The 18572-nt window shown below is 47.7% G+C and overlaps 4 protein-coding genes across 4 annotated transcripts in view; 2 read left to right on the top strand and 2 right to left on the bottom strand.

The window, feature by feature from the left end:
- Positions 1–187, bottom strand: part of CCDC62 (coiled-coil domain containing 62) — a 14151-nt gene extending 13964 nt beyond the window's left edge. The window contains exon 1 of the mRNA XM_041488746.1: positions 19–187. The gene's annotated coding sequence lies outside the window, so the exon portion shown is untranslated. The remainder of the gene's footprint in view (positions 1–18) is intronic.
- An 880-nt stretch (positions 188–1067) lies between these two features.
- DENR (density regulated re-initiation and release factor) lies at positions 1068–7851 on the bottom strand. Its single transcript, XM_041488749.1, has 8 exons — positions 7569–7851; positions 6426–6540; positions 5682–5701; positions 5481–5565; positions 4774–4863; positions 2630–2746; positions 2013–2152; positions 1068–1363 (listed from the first exon to the last, which is right to left on the bottom strand). The coding sequence occupies exons 2-8, from the start codon at positions 6529–6531 to the stop codon at positions 1319–1321; spliced, it is 603 nt and encodes a 200-aa protein (XP_041344683.1). The 5' UTR covers positions 6532–6540; positions 7569–7851; the 3' UTR covers positions 1068–1318.
- A 25-nt stretch (positions 7852–7876) lies between these two features.
- Positions 7877–12295, top strand: GPN3 (GPN-loop GTPase 3). Its single transcript, XM_041488748.1, has 8 exons — positions 7877–8038; positions 8115–8223; positions 9286–9453; positions 9869–9993; positions 10646–10761; positions 11063–11159; positions 11527–11655; positions 12053–12295. Exons 1-8 carry the CDS (start codon positions 7991–7993, stop codon positions 12113–12115), a joined length of 855 nt encoding a protein of 284 aa, XP_041344682.1. The 5' UTR covers positions 7877–7990; the 3' UTR covers positions 12116–12295.
- Positions 12296–13569: 1274 nt separating this feature from the next.
- Positions 13570–18409, top strand: ARPC3 (actin related protein 2/3 complex subunit 3). The gene is made up of 7 exons (XM_041488874.1): positions 13570–13722; positions 14742–14841; positions 15790–15866; positions 16131–16199; positions 16472–16598; positions 17046–17140; positions 17901–18409. Exons 1-7 carry the CDS (start codon positions 13717–13719, stop codon positions 17961–17963), a joined length of 537 nt encoding a protein of 178 aa, XP_041344808.1. The 5' UTR covers positions 13570–13716; the 3' UTR covers positions 17964–18409.
- Positions 18410–18572: the final 163 nt, after the last annotated feature.

Genomic DNA, 18572 nt, shown 5'->3' with positions numbered 1-18572 from the left:
GCCCGCCCCCCGACCCACCGGCACCGCCCGGCCCCGCCCGCCGTTGGAAGAAGCTCCGCCCCCCGCAGCGAAGGGGCCGCGGGTTCGAGTCCAGGGCCCCACGGTTCGAGTCCTGCAGCCGCGGGTTCGAATCCTGCGACCGCCTCCTCACCCCAGGGCTCGAGCTGCTAGAAAAATGTCATAATTAATAATGTTGTTAATAGGGGATGAGTCAGAACCAGGCCGGAATGTTATGGGTTAGAGGCAACTTTCCTGTCCAGTGTTAAACGGGAGGACTGTAGAGATGCAGGCAGCCCTTGAGAGACACTATTTCCAACGACAGGGATGGAGTTATCTCTCCAGACACACCCATGGTTTATAAACAGAAATCACTGAAAAAAGCAACCTTACAGGAAGAGAACAGAGTCTGACACATCACCCCCTCGGCTTTCAGCTCCCCGAGGTTCTGCAATGACAGGAGCATGTCACTTCCAGGACCCTGCCACCAGGGAGCATTTGTCGTTATTAAATGGAACAGTGAAACAAAAATCACCAAATCGATGCTCGAGGCTGTTTGTGGGAGTACAGACAGCAGAGCTGGCACCTCACCCCACCTGCTAACCTGGCCTGTGGAATAGTGCTCACTATTAATTCGTGTTTATGACTACCATGCTTGAATGAGCAGCAGGTTAAAAGCATAAAGCCATTACAATTGCCTCACCTAGAAGCCCAGCAGGGTAAGGAGATCTTTGGAATTATGAAAACAGGATAAATTTCTAAGTCATATTCACATATTTCTCAGCGTTTCCATTTAATAAAATAATTCAGTTGGCAGGGATGTAGAATGACCACTTCAGGATTCACTGTTATTTCACTGCCAACAAACCTTTAGAATGTTTGTTCCATTCTGATTTCTAAAATTCTCCCCAGGTAAATGAGAGGTAAAAGAGTCTACATCACCCAAGTGCCTTATTCAGTTAAGCTCAGCAGAAAGGACAGCAGATGAAAACCAAACTTTTAATGCCTTAAATTCTTATTTTCCCATAAGATAGATAGAGAAAAGTAGATGTAAAAAACCTCAGAAACTATTCAGTGAGGAACAGTAATTTTATTTAAATCTACTTCATGCTTAAGCATGGTAGAACCCCAATTTAACTTTGGCAAATATCACAAAAAAACCCCAAAAACAAAAAAGAAAACCAAGCAGCCTATACAGAACAGTGAGAATGCCAAGGATATGGGTTCTCCACAGTTTCACTGCAGAGCAAATGGATTTAGAAGCCTCACTTTTGCTATATCATTTATAACCATATAATTAAATAAAGGTAGTCCTCCACTATCACTTCTTGACTTCTCCAAGATCTTCAATGCTGTCATCATCCACCTAGGGAGAAAAAGCCAAAACACAGCAAATTAATTATTTTCTTTTTACATGCCTCCTTCAGTGTGCACCCCTGTAAATGCAGTGAGGTGTGGGAGAAGTGAACAGCCCCATTCCAGATCCCCTGCTGTAAATCCCAGGAGAGTGACACGTGCTTACAGGACACAGCTGAGCCTGCAGGGCTGGGAATAAAGACAGCCCTGTGGAGTTAAACCATAAAGAATTCCACTTGGGAAATGCCAGGACAACGGAGAGTCAGAGAAAGCCCTTGCAATTACAGCTCCCAGCCTTAAATTTCAGTCCATCCCACACTGGCTGATCTCTTCTGAAGCACAAATGTGTGGGGCTTGGGGCTTTTTTGTTTGTTTTAATTTTGCAATATTTTATGAGGTGTTGAAAAATAGGATGGCAATGTAAGAACACTTAGACACTCACTGTTAAGAAAGGGCCACAAAGAAGGCACAGATATTTGACAGCTGCATTTATTCTGACATGCCTCCCTCACTGTGGGGTGGGAATGCAACAAATGCTCTTTTATTTTTGTGCACCAATCTGTGCTGCCAAAGATGAACCCCTTTTCCAAAATCATTGGTAAATCACAGGCTAGTGTGGAAAAGTGTGTGTCTTCCTGAGAGAAAGAAAGGTTTCTCACCTCAGGCCACTTCTCCTGGATTACATCAATAATGTCATCTGTGAAGTCCCCCTGAATGATGATTTCATCTTCTCCTGTTACTGAGGCACCGCAGGAAAATTTCTGAGCAAAAAACCTTTGTGCTTCCTTAAGATCAATTTCTGCCCAGGGGAAAACGAACAATTTAAGTACAGTTGTCATGAAAATATTTTCTCAAGATTAAAGCCAAGACTGTTTTAACTTGAAAAAGTAGTGGCACTTTAGAGTTGAAGCTTTGCTAGAGTTTCCACTGAAAGCCAAGTCTGCTGTTTACACCCAAAACATCTGACTCTACAGATCTACAAATGCTTCAAGGTAGAAATTGCTGAATGTTCTCTGCATATTCTGTTGAGGTGAGTCTGCAGCCTGTTTTAAAAAAAAACCTGTAACCCTCTTTGTCTGAAAAATCATGGCAATAAGTACCTCAGTAATTTATCCCTGTGGAAGTCAGTGTACCTTTGCCATGCTTTGGAACTGCTAAAAGCACCTTGGGACTTCCATCTCACAGCTGGAAGCAGATTCCCCAGTGGAATACAACCAGAAGAAATACCATGAGGTTAAAGACAGGCACATCCAATACCAGGAGAACACAAACTCACCAAATGTGGCAAGGCCACACACTCTCGTGACATATTTTTTCTTTGCTCTGGGAATTTTAGCTATCGTAACTTTCTGTGGTACAGTCTTCTTCTTCTGTTTTATCTGACCTCTTCCACCTTAAAACAGAGCATAAGGTTACATGATTAATTAAATTATGTCATAGTTCATCAAAGAAAAAAGCATACAAGGTCAGATTTTGCCCCTATAAAAAAAGAAACTGTTAACTCCCCAACACTGTTGGTAAACAAAAATGTATTTTACACATTGTCTGAGATTTACTATTATTTAAGAAAGATCCCACGGCATCAAAGTCCAGTATTATGGGAAATAAAATATATATACATGTGAAATGTGCATTCAAGCACAGGTTGCACAGCAGACCCCCTCACAATCAGCAAAAACAGGCCTTTTCCCCACACTTTACCAATTACTGTGTTGGTCTACATTTACATAATTCTAGAAATACATTTTTTCTTTGATATTTTCCACAACTATTTTAACATCCTCACGGTTTGTGCCTGAGGCAAAGCAAGCTGCTCATGCCCATTTCCTGAGGCCACAAGGTCTTGCTTTCCCCAGGCTGCTGGGTTAAACAGCAGGATCAAGTTCTGGACACCTGTGCACGACCCCACAGTGACCCAGACATGGAAATGTGATCCAGCAGCCAACCCCACACCTGTGACAGCAGGCACAGCACCCCAGTCCCACACCTTGTAACACCCACCACCTTTCCCCTGTCTGTTCCTAGGCCAGCCTGTGGGAACACTCCCCATTTCAGGCATTTCTGAGTCAGAGTAAAGCATGCAAAAGATACATTCCACTCATTAGGATTCTTCAAGCCAGATTAAGATCTCAGCTAACTTCGTGTACAGTCACCATGTTATTCCAGGATAAGCAAAGTTTCATGTTTCTGAGCCCTCTCAGCATGAAAACTTAAAGAATTTATGACAAGTAAACCAACCCCTGGGACTGTTTCTGTTTCTAACACGCAGCACTTCCAATTCTGTTTCATTATAAACTGGTGTCTGATAATTTTTAGTCAATAAATTTCTGCCTTAAATGTCCTTCAGTGAGTTTCAGCAGTGTCTCGTGAAGTTTGTGCTTGTTTTCCCTCACACTCTTATGGTCACTCTCACACCATCCTACTTAACACCATGCTGTAAGTTTTCAGGAAACTTTAGATTCTAGGAGAAAAATCACCAAATATTTTAAACACTTATTTTAGAACCAAATACCAGACTGAAAACTAATGACACCCACCCCTCACAACAAATTAATGTTGAAATAAAATGTCCTGACATCTCTGGGAAAAGCATCCAAGTTACAGAACATGAATTACTGTTGTCACTAGACATTGCCTGCTGAGAAGGTAAATTAAACTGGTTACCAAGATACCAAAAATAAAACAAAAATACATGTAGCATAAAATATGAAACTTACTGGTTATTAACCATAATTTCTGGAGCATTACACACAACTGACACTGCAGAGGCAAATGCATAGTAACAGCTCCAGAACTCTGATTTATGATGGAAAGCATGTTAATTAATTCAGCAGAAAGAGCCCTAATGATTGAAGATAAAAGTGTGTTTAAATTGTTCCATATAACTTTGTATCTCCCAAAGTTGGGTTTTGAGAATGTTTTTCATTAGTACTGCTGGGAGGAGACACAGCTGCTAATGGAGACACAAGTAACAGACTTTAAAGCACAAAACCAAATCCAGCTCCGTGAATGCAGAGAGGTGGAAGGAACAAAGGCAAAGCAGAGTCATGAGGCACTAACAGAGGGAAGCAGCCTTTGTTCCACTCTGCAAGCAGCCCATAAAGTGCTGCTCAACAGGGCACAGCATTCCGGGAGAAATGCCAGCTGATTCCAGCTTGGGAGGAGCTGCTCCCTGGCTGAGTGTGACAGTGGTGACAGTGGGGCACAGGATGCAGGTCACCTTTCCCTGCCTGTCCCTCCTGTCCAACATTTCCATTGGCACAGACCACAGGAAGGAAGATATTCCCTATATATTCCCTATACTCCAGAGCTAGCCACCAAAATGCAAGGAATTTGTGCCCTGCTCCAGACCAGCAGGTGAGAAAGGGATGCCCCAAACTCTTTTGAAATCAGTACCACAATCAACTATTTAGACCTTGCCTCTCTTTTGCTTCTTCTTCTCCTCTTCTTCTCCTCCTCCCACATTTCCTTGGCCTTCTCCAACCCCAGCTTCCTGTTTAGGTGAATTTTCTTAAATGCAGAAGGAGTGAGGGGAAAAAAGAACAAAATTAGTGCTCAAACACCCACAGCCTTACAGGAACAGAAAGTAAGTAAAGTGATATTTTGCTAAATCAGTAAACTATGCTGAAGTGCAGCAGCCTTTTGACTGTTGCATGCTACATCTTCATTACAGTATTTATGCAAATTAGACTCCAGAAAAGCCTCAGCTCCAAGCTACAGTGACAATTTCAGTAAAGGCTCTTGCACAGAGAGACAGAAATTAATGATAATGTTAATATTGAAATTCCAAATGCAAACAAGTAAGTTTCCCATTATTAAAGACCTTTCCTCCAGCCATCCACTGTAAACTGGAAAGACATAAAATCCAACAAACTAATTCTGATGGGAAACAAGTGCATGGATGACTGTTTATGGCAGGAAATTAAGAAAGCTCAAAAACTATTAATAAAACTACAAATTGATTATTTAGTGTGTTCTGACATTATAAAACCCATTTCACAGCATCCAAAGCATTAACTTTCACATAAGACAGCAGGAAAAGGAAAGAGATAAGAACTGGACAAGCTCAGATATTTCCAAATATGTCCAAGGACACATATCAGCTAGAAAATAGAAAAGACTCTTACCTACTGTAAGTTTTGCAAACTCATCTGGAAAATTCTTTTCTAACCATTGTCTGCATTTAGTCACATCAGGCATGTATTCACAGTACTAGGGAAGAGCCATATGAATGTTGTTAGTGGAGAAATGACAAAATGCATCACAAATACACCAAAACAGGGCATAACAGCACAGAAGGAAATTTGGACAACAAAAAATTAACTCACCTCTGTTGGCAACGAACAGACTGGAGAAAGAAGGGGGGGAAAAAAGAACAGGTTACAAAGGGAATTTTTTACTTTTTACTTACAGCCTTAGTAATTAAATTCCAAATGGTGTTTCAAAGTCAGGGATGAGTTCTTACATAACTTCTGGTTATAACCACACAGTGACTCAAAAACATTTCTTTATTGTTGCCACTCCACATTTTAATTCCTCTCTCATTAGACCTGTGCTCACACGCTCTGCATTAGGGTAAAACCATCACAGCAAGAGCTGCCAGTCACTGAGGGAAGGGGAGGAGAAGCCCAAGGTTGGGAAAAGCTACAGAACAAAGCACCACTTCTACCTGAGGCAAAAGAGACACTGAACAAAGCACCGGTGGTTTGGTCAGCTTTCCTTTCTCCAAGAGCTGCCAGTGTCCCAAAGAGGGGACAGCCAAACCAACTGTGCAGATTTTCACACACAACATGGCTGTTTCCTACTGCACTCCTGCCTGAAGCAAAATGACATTCCTATCTAAAAACACACCTGTAAGATAACTTACTTCCCTTTAAATTTCACCCACGTAACTACAAGCAGAACGAGTAAAGACTTCTAAACACGGCACAGCAGTGTTGTATCTTAACTCCATTTCTTGTTATCATACTAATGCTCAGAGGCCTTTTCTGTGCTGATGGCCTCGGTGGCTTCCTGCAGGAAGAGATGTGTGCTCCCACTGCTGCCCCAGCCAGGAATGCCCCAGGACTTGCCTCCGCAGTAGAGCACCCGCAGGGGGTAATCGGCGTCGGACCTGGCACCGCTCCTGCTGTCCCCTCTGCACTCAGGGAGCACGGGCTCGGCCACGTCCGTGGCCATGGCGCAGGCCTGGGGGGCACAGGGGGACAGAATCAGCACCAGGGGCTGGGCTCGAGTCACTCACAGCCCTCCCACCTCAAGAATCCCAGAGGAAATAGGGGCAAGCGTCAACAGAGAGATCAGGGAGAGGAAAATGGGAGCCAAAAATAATGAAACCGTGGGGGAAACTGCTACAAAGGGCACCAAGCAGTACTGGAATTCTAGCACGTAAGGGGAAAGAAGCTAAAGGGAAAAAAATGAAGAAAAATGTTTCAGAAACCCAAATGGAATTAGAGAACACACTGGGTTAAGGACAATGTGAAGTATCATGTTAAATCAGTGGCACACGAACAGTGGGGGCACTGGGGGCAGGTACCTCTTGCATATTAGCAAAGGAAAGGGGTCATTTAAATCAGTGCTTGAAGAGTCACAACCTGATCCAAGAACACTGGGGGGGGGAAAAAAAAAACAGCATAAAAAAAAGGAAAGCAAACTCAAGCCACTAATGGATTTAATAGTGGTTTACACACACGTTTTCAAGCAAGGGACTTAGAAGACAGGAGTCAACAAGGAAAGAGTTTGGAACACACAAGAAATCCCCCAGGACGGTGGGAACAGACAGGACACGTGTGAGGGAGATTGGGATGTTGTACAGGGCGTGCTGAGCAGCGAGGAACGCTGAGGGGAGGCTCAGGGCAGGGCTCAGGGACAGGCGGTGGGGGGCACGGGCGGTGAGGGCGGCGGCTGCTCGTGAGGAGAGCCCAGAGAGAGCCGGGGGTGCTCGGTGCTCAGGGGCAAAAGTGAGGGCGGGTGAGGGAAGGGACACGGGGCACGGTGGGGATCACGGGCACGGTGGGATGGGGGAAGGGTGCTGGGACACCGGGCACGGTGGGGATCACGGGCACGGTGGGATGGGGGAAGGGTGCTGGGACACCGGGCACGGTGGGGATCACGGGCACGGTGGGATGGGGGAGAGGGGAGGATTCGTGAGGGCAGAATTGAGGGGATGAGGGAGCTGAGGGGATGAGGGGGGAGCCGGGGGGATGCGGTTCGGGTACCTGAGGAGGGGCGGGCTCGCAGGGCGGGGCGGTGCCGGGGCTGACGGTACGGAGGGCGCCGGGAGGATGCTCGGCACAAGCACCGGGGGGATCCCTGCGAGGGGCGGCAGCGCCGCGGCTCCGGAGGAGAGGGCGCGTGTGGGAGCCGCCAGGCGGGGGCTGAGCGGAGCGGAGCGGGGCGGGGGGGGCCCGGGGGCGCTGTCGGTGTTACCGGAGGCCCCTCGGGCCGCGGCGGGTCCCGGTCCCTCACCGCGCGCGCACGTGCGCCCGCCCCAGCGCCGCCGTCTCGCGAGAGGGGCGTGCACGGTTTGACCCCGCCGGCTCGCCGTACCGCGGCGGTCAGGGCCGTGCGCTGAGCCGTCGCTGGTGCGGCCGAGCTACGGAGCGCCGCAGCGGCCATTCCCCGCCGGGCCGCCGCAGCCATGCCCCGGTACGCGCAGCTGGTGATGGGCCCGGCGGGCAGCGGGAAGGTGAGCGGGGAACGGCGGGGAACGGCGGGCGGCGGGAGCCCCCTGACGGCTCCTGACGGCCGCGTGTGCCTTGCAGAGCACGTACTGCTCCACCATGGTGCAGCACTGCGAGGCGCTGGGCCGCGCCGTGCAGGTGGTGAACCTGGACCCGGCGGCCGAGCTCTTCAGCTACCCGGTGATGGCAGGTGAGCGGCGGCCCCGGACCGGACCGGCTCTGTTCCTCCAAAACGGAGCCCGTGCACCACTGCGGGAAGATGTGGGAAAATCCTTTCAATAAAATAGGGTGTGATGCTTAAATCGGTGAATAATTCTGGTCTGGAAGCAAACAGCGCTCAGAGATGTCAGAGATTAATGCACTTTTGGAACTCCCTACCTCCGTGCCTGTTGCCCTGTGCCAGCTCCTGCTTAATCCCTGTATTTACCTGCACCAGTGGTTGATATGTTCCGGCAAATGCCTCAGTTTTGAGAGCAACAGCAGTGTTTGTGTCTGAACAAAGATGATGAGAAAAGCATCTTGAACCGGCCACACAGCCTAGATACTTTCAGAAGAGATTCATTAGAAGATCCAGGACCATAAGAGGAAAATCTGGGGAATGTGATGCTTCCCAGACAATCACCAGGAACCCTGAAAAGACACCCCATATAAGTCCCAGGAAGTATTTAGCATATATTTACTTGGGGGATTAAGTAATTTGTGTAAGTTTCAGGAACATAACCTGTTGTGTTTAGCTGCTGGCTGTGCCAGGGAGATCCCCCAGCACTGCTGTGAAGTCCTGTTGGTTTCCTCAGCTGCCAGGCTGCCTGCAGAGCTCATTCCCTTCCCTCAGAGCCCATTCCCTGCCCGCAGAGCCCATTCCCTGCCCGCAGAGCCCATTCCCTGCCCGCAGAGCCCATTCCCTGCCCGCAGAGCCCATTCCCTGCCCGCAGAGCCCATTCCCTGCCCGCAGAGCCCATTCCCTGCCCGCAGAGCCCATTCCCTGCCCGCAGAGCCCATTCCCTGCCCGCAGAGCCCATTCCCTGCCCGCAGAGCCCATTCCCTGCCCGCAGAGCCCATTCCCTGCCCGCAGAGCCCATTCCCTGCCCGCAGAGCCCATTCCCTGCCCGCAGAGCCCATTCCCTGCCCGCAGAGCCCATTCCCTGCCCGCAGAGCCCATTCCCTGCCCGCAGAGCCCATTCCCTGCCCGCAGAGCCCATTCCCTGCCCGCAGAGCTCATTCCCTGCCTTTGGGGCTGTTTGTGTTGTTGCAGACATCCGTGAGCTGATAGAAGTGGATGATGTCATGGAAGATGAGTCCTTGAGGTTTGGCCCCAATGGTGGCTTGGTGTTTTGCATGGAATACTTTGCCAATAACTTCAGCTGGCTGGAGGAGAGCCTCGGGCACGTGGAGGATGACTATGTGTTGTTTGATTGCCCAGGTAAACACACGCCAGTGTTTTGGTATCGCTCTTCATAAGCACTGGAAAATTCACAAATTGGAAAATTTGGTTGTAGACTGTTGTGGTAATTCCCATTTTGTTGAGCTGTTAACAGTTGTCAGAGTCACTTTCAGGTGTCTCAGGAGTGAACTTGGTCCTGGGCTGATCTGGGTGACTGCACAGATGTTTGGTAGCATCATGAGCTGTGGCAACTGCAAACTAACACTAACTAGAGACCAAAGGAGGAAAAAACCCTTTTATTTCTTTTCCACTTCACCCAAACACAGTCAGAGCTGCCTGAAAAGAGGATTTCCTTATCAGTTTTTATTTAAGTGCAGTTCCCCTGTCTACACATAACTGTGGACTGTTGTGTTTACTTCACATTCCAACTGTTAACATCCTGAGTGTGCCCCAGGTCAGATTGAACTCTACACACACCTGCCAGTGATGAAGCAGTTGGTGGAGCAGCTGCAGCAGTGGGAATTCCGTGTCTGTGGAGTTTTCCTTGTGGATTCTCAGTTCATGGTGGAATCTTTCAAGGTATCCATTTGAAATCTGCTGATAAAAGTTCATTTTTATAAAGAACAACAAGTCTGAGCCGTTCAGGGAGATGGGTTTGCCCAGAGGAGAAATTGCCAGGTCCAGGGAGATGTGGTTGCTGTCATCAGCTGCCTCAGACACAGCCAAGGACACACAGCAAGGACAATCCCAGATGGATGTAAGGACAGCCAGCACTGTGAGAGTGGTCAGACTGGGACAGGCATTCATGGAGTCTAAACTTGTCTGGGAAAACCCCAGAGCAGCCTGGTCTGACCTGGAAGTGCTTCTGTTTGAGCAGTTGTAGGAGCCAGATAACCTCCAGAAGTCCCTTCCAAGCTGAATTCTTCTGTGATTCCACGAGAGATTTCTCAGACCCAAAGAACAAGCAGGCCACCTTCCCCATGTAGCAGTAACTGTCCCAAGAATGGTTTGGGTTTTCTTAATGCCCTTTTCAGTGGCAGATCCATATTTGAGGCTCCAAAAATTATGGGGATACTTGGCACCTCCTTTTTCCAACAGAGAGAATGATTGCTCATGTGGCTTTGTATTCATGTTCCATATGTTCATTACCAGATTTGGCCTGTGGTTGAGTGTCCTGTGTGTTTGTGTTGTTTTTCTGTACTTTAATACATCATTTTTCATCCTCTTCAAGTTTATTTCTGGAATCCTGGCAGCTCTCAGTGCAATGATATCTTTGGAGATTCCGCAGATTAACGTCATGACCAAAATGGATTTGCTGAGCAAGAAAGCCAAGAAGGAAATAGAAAAGTAAGTTCCAAAAAATTATTTACTCTGTAGTACAATATACTGAGGCAAAGTTCACTGAAAGTTGAGTCTAATGTTTCCCACAATTAAAAACATACTCATTTGGAATGGGAGAAGATGGATTTTGTTTATTTCAAACAATAATCTTTAAACATCTGTGTAGGATGCTTAGTTTAGTCAGAGTCAAAAGAATAGTTCCATGTTTGTACTGATCTCTGGATTTTTCTGTAAATAATTATCTTGGATCTTTTGTGTCATTCGGAATGACAGACTTCCAGTGGTGATGATGATGTTGTTTCTCCAGGTACTTGGATCCAGATATGTATTCTATGATTGAAGATTCTACAAATATACTGAAAAGTAAAAGGTTTAAAAAACTGACCAAATCTATATGTGGATTGGTAGGTACATTGCTTTGGAGCTGGTACACTAAAATTCACTTCACTTTTTGTTTCTTTTAACTCGGGTTTTTTTTGAGACTGGCATGAGATTCTTGATACTAGTGATATGATACTCTTGATATCTGGATCATAGCCAATACATTTTCTTTGAATTCTTTTCTGTTGGCAATTTTGGGAGTTTGCTGCTGTGTAGAACAGAGGATTGGTAGCCAGGTGTTCTGAGTAGGGAATTGCCATTGGTTTGCAGTGTGACTAAACAATATTTTAGAAGCCCAGACAAGAGTGGTTTGAGGAAGTGGCTTTGGGTGCTGTGATTGAGATGAGCTTTCTGCATTTCCCTGCCAACACCCTGTGAATGCCTGTGCAGATTGATGACTATGGCATGGTTCGATTCCTGCCTCTGGATCGCTCTGATGAGGAAAGCATCAACATCGTTCTGCAGCACATCGACTTCACCATTCAGTATGGGGAAGATCTGGAATTTAAGGAACCAAAGGTAAGGGACTGTTGGTGAGAAGATGAAAATTAGAAAGTATCCGTAATAGAAGTTGTAATATAAATATGTTCTCTGCCTTGTTAATAAATTAATTTATTAGTACGGTTCAAAATAAGCCATGTTTAGTCTTTCAGTGACGATGCTTGTATCATCTTCATTTAGTTATAAAAATGAAATTCTTTAATATCATCTTGCATATGCAGATTGATCAAATGGTTGTTTAAAAGTATTGCTTTGGTTTTCAAAATTAACAGAGTTTTAACCTTCAAATGCCAGAAAGGACCACTGAGATCACTAAGATGTTTTCCTGCATTTTATTTTTTCCTGTTCAAAGTCCCCTAATGATTCCTGTGTTCATCCCAGGAAGGTTTATATTTTTCTGGGGTTTTTTTGACAGGAATGTGAAGAAGATAAATCTGCTCTTGTGGATGAATACTTTCAAGATCGTGTGGATGAGTAAGAAACATGTTCAGACTGGGCGGAAAATACTTCGTTTTTGGTAAAAAATAAAAATGAAATAAAAAACCCCCAACCCCTACACAAACACACTTGATATTTTATCTGTAAAATAACTAATATTTATAATGGAGAGTGAGTTACATGACCTTGTAACTACTTTAATAAACAATTTTTTTTACTATGCTTGTGTGTGTTATAAAATACATAGGCCAGTGTTAGTGCATATAAAAAAGCAGAGCCAGAACTGGGCAAGAGGTTCAACAGACCAGGAAATCCTGCATATCTAGAGGAAAAGGACTCAGAAAAATCTTGATCTGGCTGAATCAAACCATTCAAAAGTTGGGGAAACTACCGTGGTTTAATTGACCTCGAGACTGCCGTGGGCTGAGCCATGCTTTGGGTGTGTTGAAAGGATAAACCCCAGCCCTGCAGCTGAATTACTGTGACTCACCTCCCAAACGTCCCCATTTTGTCTCCCTGACTCACGCCGGGAGTCATGAGATACCAGGGGCAGTTTCAGCAACGCTGGGTCTCAGGGAAGGCTTGACAGCAAGTGGAGTGTGCACCTTAAAGTATTGCATCCCTCTGAACACAGCACCTTTGGACCCCTCCTGTGCTTCCTTACGCGAAGTGCCCCGGCTGGGCTGGAAACGCACCGGAGGGAAAAGAGCTGCGAGCGAAGCATCCCGGCACCCCTTCCCCGACAAAAGCGCTGCCTCCCGGGATCCCTCCCGGTACCGGCAGTGCCTGGAAGAGCAGTGCCTCTCCTGGCCGTTCCCGTACGGGCACAGCTCTGCCTCCCGGGACCCCTCCCGGTACCGGCAGTGCCCTGGCAGAGCAGTGCCTCTCCTGGCCGTTCCCTGCCCGGGCACAGCTCTGCCTCCCGGGACCACTCCCGGTACCGGCAGTGCCCTGGCAGAGCAGTGCCTCTCCTGGCCCTTCCCTGCCCGGGCACAGCGCTGCCTCCCGGGATCCCTTCCCGGTGCGCTGCCTCCGGGGCGGTGCGCGGCTCCCGCTTCCCCTCCTCGCACCGCCTCTGCCGCTGCCTCATTTCCTGCAGCGTAGGCGGAGGAGGAAGCTCTGTGCCCGCTTTGCTGGCCGGTTCGCCCCGTTCCCCTCCCGCCCGGCTCCGCCGAGCCGCCTCCTGCCCTTCGAGATGCCGGTGAGCGGCTCCGCGGCGCGGCCCCGGCGGCGGCAGCGCGGGCAGGAGGGCGCGGGGCGGCGGGGCCGGGCCGGGGGCGGCGGGGCCGATCCCGGGCCGGGGAAGGGGCTCTGCTCGCTGCGGGGTCTGGCCGCGGGCACTGCGGGGGGAAAGAGGGGCTTCAGCTGCGGGGAACGCTGCTGAGAGCGGGGAGCGGCTCTCCGTGGGAGGCTGCTGCAAGGCCAGCGCCTTCCTCTTCCTCCTCCTCTTCCTCTTCTCCCTTCCCGATGCGCTGCCTCCGGGGCGGTGCGCGGCTCCCGCTTCCCCTCCTCGCACCGCCTCTGCCGCTGCCTCATTTCCTGCAGCGTAGGCGGAGGAGGAAGCTCTGTGCCCGCTTTGCTGGCCGGTTCGCCCCGTTCCCCTCCCGCCCGGCTCCGCCGAGCCGCCTCCTGCCCTTCGAGATGCCGGTGAGCGGCTCCGCGGCGCGGCCCCGGCGGCGGCAGCGCGGGCAGGAGGGCGCGGGGCGGCGGGGCCGGGCCGGGGGCGGCGGGGCCGATCCCGGGCCGGGGAAGGGGCTCTGCTCGCTGCGGGGTCTGGCCGCGGGCACTGCGGGGGGAAAGAGGGGCTTCAGCTGCGGGGAACGCTGCTGAGAGCGGGGAGCGGCTCTCCGTGGGAGGCTGCTGCAAGGCCAGCGCCTTCCTCTTCCTCCTCCTCTTCCTCTTCCTCCTCCCCTGCCGGGGATCCACCCGCAGCCGGGAGGGTGCGAGCCCCGGCCGCAGCGGGGGAGAGCGCGGCCACAGCAGGGCTCTGCCTTTGTTCACACCACCTTCCTCTCAGAGAAATAAACTGCTTTTTACACCCAGCCTCCCCCCGTCACATCATCCTCTGCCCCCCGCGAAAGGTGGGGTGTGAGATGAGGGATTCCCAGCTGGCACAGCACCTTGGAAAGTGCCTAGAGCTGAACTCATTAGTTGTTTAAAATCGGTTTTTCAGGAAGAATTTGTTGTATGCAGAAAGCTGGTTTGTTTTTCACTTAAATCAGTTTTGTTGGGATTTTTTTTTTTTTTTTTACTGCATTAAACCTGGCTTTATTTATAATTATCTACTATTAATAGCCAGACATGGAAATAAATTATGTATTTTTTAACGACCAACTAACTTTCAGTGCAATGCCCCAAAACTCAGGCGGGTGAGTGGGGCTGTTACCTTTTGGTGCTGCCAGGATGGGGTCAGGCAGCCTGGGGATGAGCTGCGCCTGCAGACCAACAACACAGATTTTATCCAATCTTCTGGTGCTTTCCTGATCTTCACCAGAATGGCACCAAGATCTGGACCTAAACAGAAAATAGCAATTGTTTGTGCAAGGAAAAAATGCTGGAAGCATCATAATGAAGTAGGCTGTGACTCCTGCTTGATGAAGACACATGATTGGATATGGAAATGTCTATTTTCAGTAGGATCAATAACCAGCTCTCCCTGTCTCTAGGCTTACCACTCCACTTTAATGGACTCAGACACCAAGCTAATTGGGAACATGGCACTGTTACCCATCAGAAGCCAGTTCAAGGGCCCAGCACCTCGAGAAAGTAAGTTTATAATAATCTCTGAATTACTGGATGTAGCTCATCACCTCAGGGGCTGCTGTAAACCAGCCCCAGCAAGAGTCACTGGTGGGAAATGGAAAGCTTTGCAGTTTAGAGAGGAGGAAAGTTTTCAACCACTTCAGCTGTGCAAATAGTAGAAAATAATTATGCACAGATAATTGTGCCTCGTGTTGAGTTAGTGGTTTCAGTAACCCAAGCGTCTGGTTGCTGTTCTGTGCTCCTGAGCAGGGTTTTGAGGAGGTTTTGAGAAGGTGTGAAGTCTCTGTGTCAGAGGAAGTGGAGGTTGAGCTACAGACAGCTCACGCTCTGCGCTGCTCTGAGGGACAGCAGCACTTACGGGTGTGGGGCTTCAAAAACTGAACTGAAGTTCCAGGCACCCCCACAGGGCCCACAGGCAGCCAGGACAGATTCCCCTTCAACACCTGAGCTTCCCAGGCCTGGTATTCCCCAGAAATGTGGGGTTCAGTTTGAACAGGGAAATGGAAAGGGGGTGTTTCTGGATTTAAGCAGTCTTGGATGGTAGGAAAAGTCAGATTGTCACTGACTGTGACTGTGTTCTGCTCCCCTCCTTTATTTGAAGAGGATAATGGCATCTGAGTGATTGTGCTTTCTCCAAAAACTTTTTTCTATCCTTTTATGATGTTAAAACTCTGATGAATTACTCAAAAGTGGTAGAAAAGTGGGGAACTGCTGAATTGCTGCTGTTTGTGAAGTGACAGAGGGGAAGGAGAAGGGAGTACGAAGCTTAAATATTACAGTCTGAACTCATGGTGTTTCAGAAGTTTTCTGTTATGTGGTGCTGACTTCTGCTTTTTGTAAACACCATGGTTTTGCTTTTGCAATAATCCTTATTTATGTACTTCAGTGAGTAAAAGTACAAATGTAGTGTAGCAGTGCACTGCTTAACTCTTTATCTCTTTTTTTTTATAGCTAAGGACACAGATATTATAGATGAAGCCATCTACTACTTCAAAGCTAATGTTTTCTTCAAAAATTATGAAATTAAGGTAATTTTTTGAGATCCTGAGCATATTCTTTGGAGGGCTGGTGCTGTGAATATAAATTTATTTTCAAGGAAGTAATTCTAGATCACAAAAACTCCCCTTCCCTCCTTCCACTTAATCTTTAAAGCTGGGTAAATGTCATGAATTGCAAATCTCTCTCTCTCATGGGGAAACTACAGTCCAAAATGGCTTGAATTAATTCCTGTTTCAGACTTTATCAGTTCCACAAAGTCCTGTAATCTAAGAGTTCCTGCTCTTGTTTTGCAGAACGAGGCTGACAGAACACTGATCTATGTGACCCTCTACATTTCTGAGTGTCTGAAAAAGCTGCAAAAGGTAAGAAAGCTGAATTCCTGTGCAGGTGGGAAACAGTCTCTTCTGAGGGTTGTTCTAAGGAAAGGATTTCCTGATATTTCCTTCCAGGGGAGCAAATAGTCCCGTTCACCCCAGCCCCAGCTGTCAGAGCCTCAAATACTCCAAGGCTGTGGATGTGCTGTGTTGCTCTTCTTGATGAGTTTTCGTGTTCCAGATTTGTAAAATATTTGGGTCTAACACTCTGTCAGCTTTTGTTCATAACTGCTAACCCATTGTTTGCCTGGTTCTTCCAGTGTAACTCCAAAGGCCAGGGAGAGAAGGAAATGTGCACACTAGGAATCACTAACTTCCCAATCCCAGGGGAGCCTGGCTTTCCACTGAACGCCATTTACGCCAAACCTGCCAACAAGCAGGAGGAAGGTAAGGCTGACCCAGGGCCTCTGAGGGTCACACTTTATTAACTGCACTTCTGTGACTGCAGTTAGAAAAATTACTTCAAACCTAAATCTTCTAAATCTGCAGAATGTCTTCTGAAGGCAGCACAAGCTGGATTTTCTGACCTTGAGGATTCCCCATGTTCCATAGATAAATTGAGCTTATCAACTCAGCCAGCTGCAGCCTGCAGATGTGAAACTTCCTCTCTGCTTTAAGCAGTGATGTCTGATGTGTTAAATCCAGTTTGTGTTGGTGCTGCCCAGTTCACCCTGGTTTTGCTGTGCTGCTTTCAGAGGTGATGAGGGCCTACCTGCAGCAGCTGAGGCAACCCTCTCTGCTTTAAGCAGGGATGTCTGATGTGTTAAATCCCTGTTAAATCCAGTTTGGGTTGGTACTGCCCAGTTCACCCTGCTTTTGCTGTGCTGCTTTCAGAGGTGATGAGGGCCTACCTGCAGCAGCTGAGGCAAGAAACCGGCCTTCGCCTTTGTGACAAAGTGTTTGATCCTCAGAGCGACAAGCCCAGCAAGGTGAGAGCCCAGTGGCATCAGCACAGAGTTAGTGAGAGGCTGGGGGTGTTTGTTCAGCCACGTGTGGAGAGCAGTGAGATGATGGGGTGAGGGTAACTTCAGCCAAGCCTGTCTGATTTTACAGTGAAATGGCAGCTGCAAGTTATCAGTGAATTTAATTTAATGTGATATGACAGTGAATGCCAGTTTGGGTTGCTTTCAAAAGCAGGGCAGTAATGAGAGGTGTCTGGTTCAGCTCTTCAAAGCACTGCACATCTGCTCGTGGCTGGGGTTGCAAATGGAGTTCACAAGCACGAGAGGTGCTGTTTCTCTTCCCACTCAGCTCTGATTTGAGAGCTGCTTTGAAGTCGATTGTTTTGCCTCATGTCCTCATTGAAAAAATCGCTAATCAATGAATGAGTCACCTCCTGAGTGTTCATGTTTCATGTGCAAATGTGACTGCATTTAATGTCGAAATCGCTTAGGCTAATTTACTTCCAAAGGCACAGCTTCCTGATGCATCCCTCATTTATGATTGTATTGGAATAAAATACAACAAGAGTAAAATAAGACAAAGTAGAATTTCCCCTTTTAATTCAAAGTCGTGTAATATGAGCTCATTGTGTCCATTCCTGTTTTGTTCACCTCAATTCCAGTGGAAACCAGTGTGGAAAACTGTCTGTAAAACTGGAGCCTTAATACTTGTTGTGTTCAGAGACTGAATACTTTAAAGTCAGTGGAAACCACTTCTGATTTTCTGACTCTGTACTTCCTTCTGCAGTGGTGGATCTGCTTTGTGAAGAGGCAGTTCATGAACAAGAGTCTCTCAGGCCCTGGGCAGTGAAGCAAAGTGGCAACAACTTTAAGCATTTCCACAGCAAGATGTTTGAGTCTTTTGCCTTTGTTTTGGATACGTTTTGTACCGAAAAATAATTAAGTGCTTATGAAGTAAAAAAAAAAAAAATAAAGAAAAAAACCAAACCTGTCAATGAGTGATAGAGGGAGAGCAAAAAGATAAGTTGTGTAAGCAAATATTAAGCTGGTGCTTAATAAGTGATTTCTAACGTGCTGTTTCAGATGCAAGCTGCTTTGTAATCGTGGCTACAGCATTTAAAACAGGGCTTGTATTTAAGAGAAGAAATGGGCTTGGCTGTGGGGCAGGGGAGCTGTGTCATTGCTCTGCTGGCTGGAGTCTGGGTGTCGAATGTCCAGGGAAAACAGACCTCTCACGCTGTGTTGTCCAGTGCAGTGATTTTTACCTTGTTTTCAATAAAAGTTGCTTGTAATTAACGTGGTAACTACTGTGTGTCTTATGGACAGCCTTCAAAGAAATCAAAGAGGTTTTTTTTCTTTTTGCTGAAAGGCTTTGGGGTGACCTTATTGTGGCCTTGCAGGACTTGAAGGGAGCCAGCAAGAGCCTGGAGTGCCAGGACAAGGGGGAATGGCTTCACAC

Source organism: Pyrgilauda ruficollis, unplaced genomic scaffold (genome assembly GCF_017590135.1).
Source record: "Pyrgilauda ruficollis isolate IOZ18807 unplaced genomic scaffold, ASM1759013v1 scaffold9, whole genome shotgun sequence".
In the NCBI taxonomy this organism is placed as follows: Eukaryota; Metazoa; Chordata; class Aves; order Passeriformes; family Passeridae; genus Pyrgilauda; species Pyrgilauda ruficollis.
Note: the sequence above shows the minus strand (reverse complement) of the source record. Positions and strands in the feature narration are given on the sequence as shown.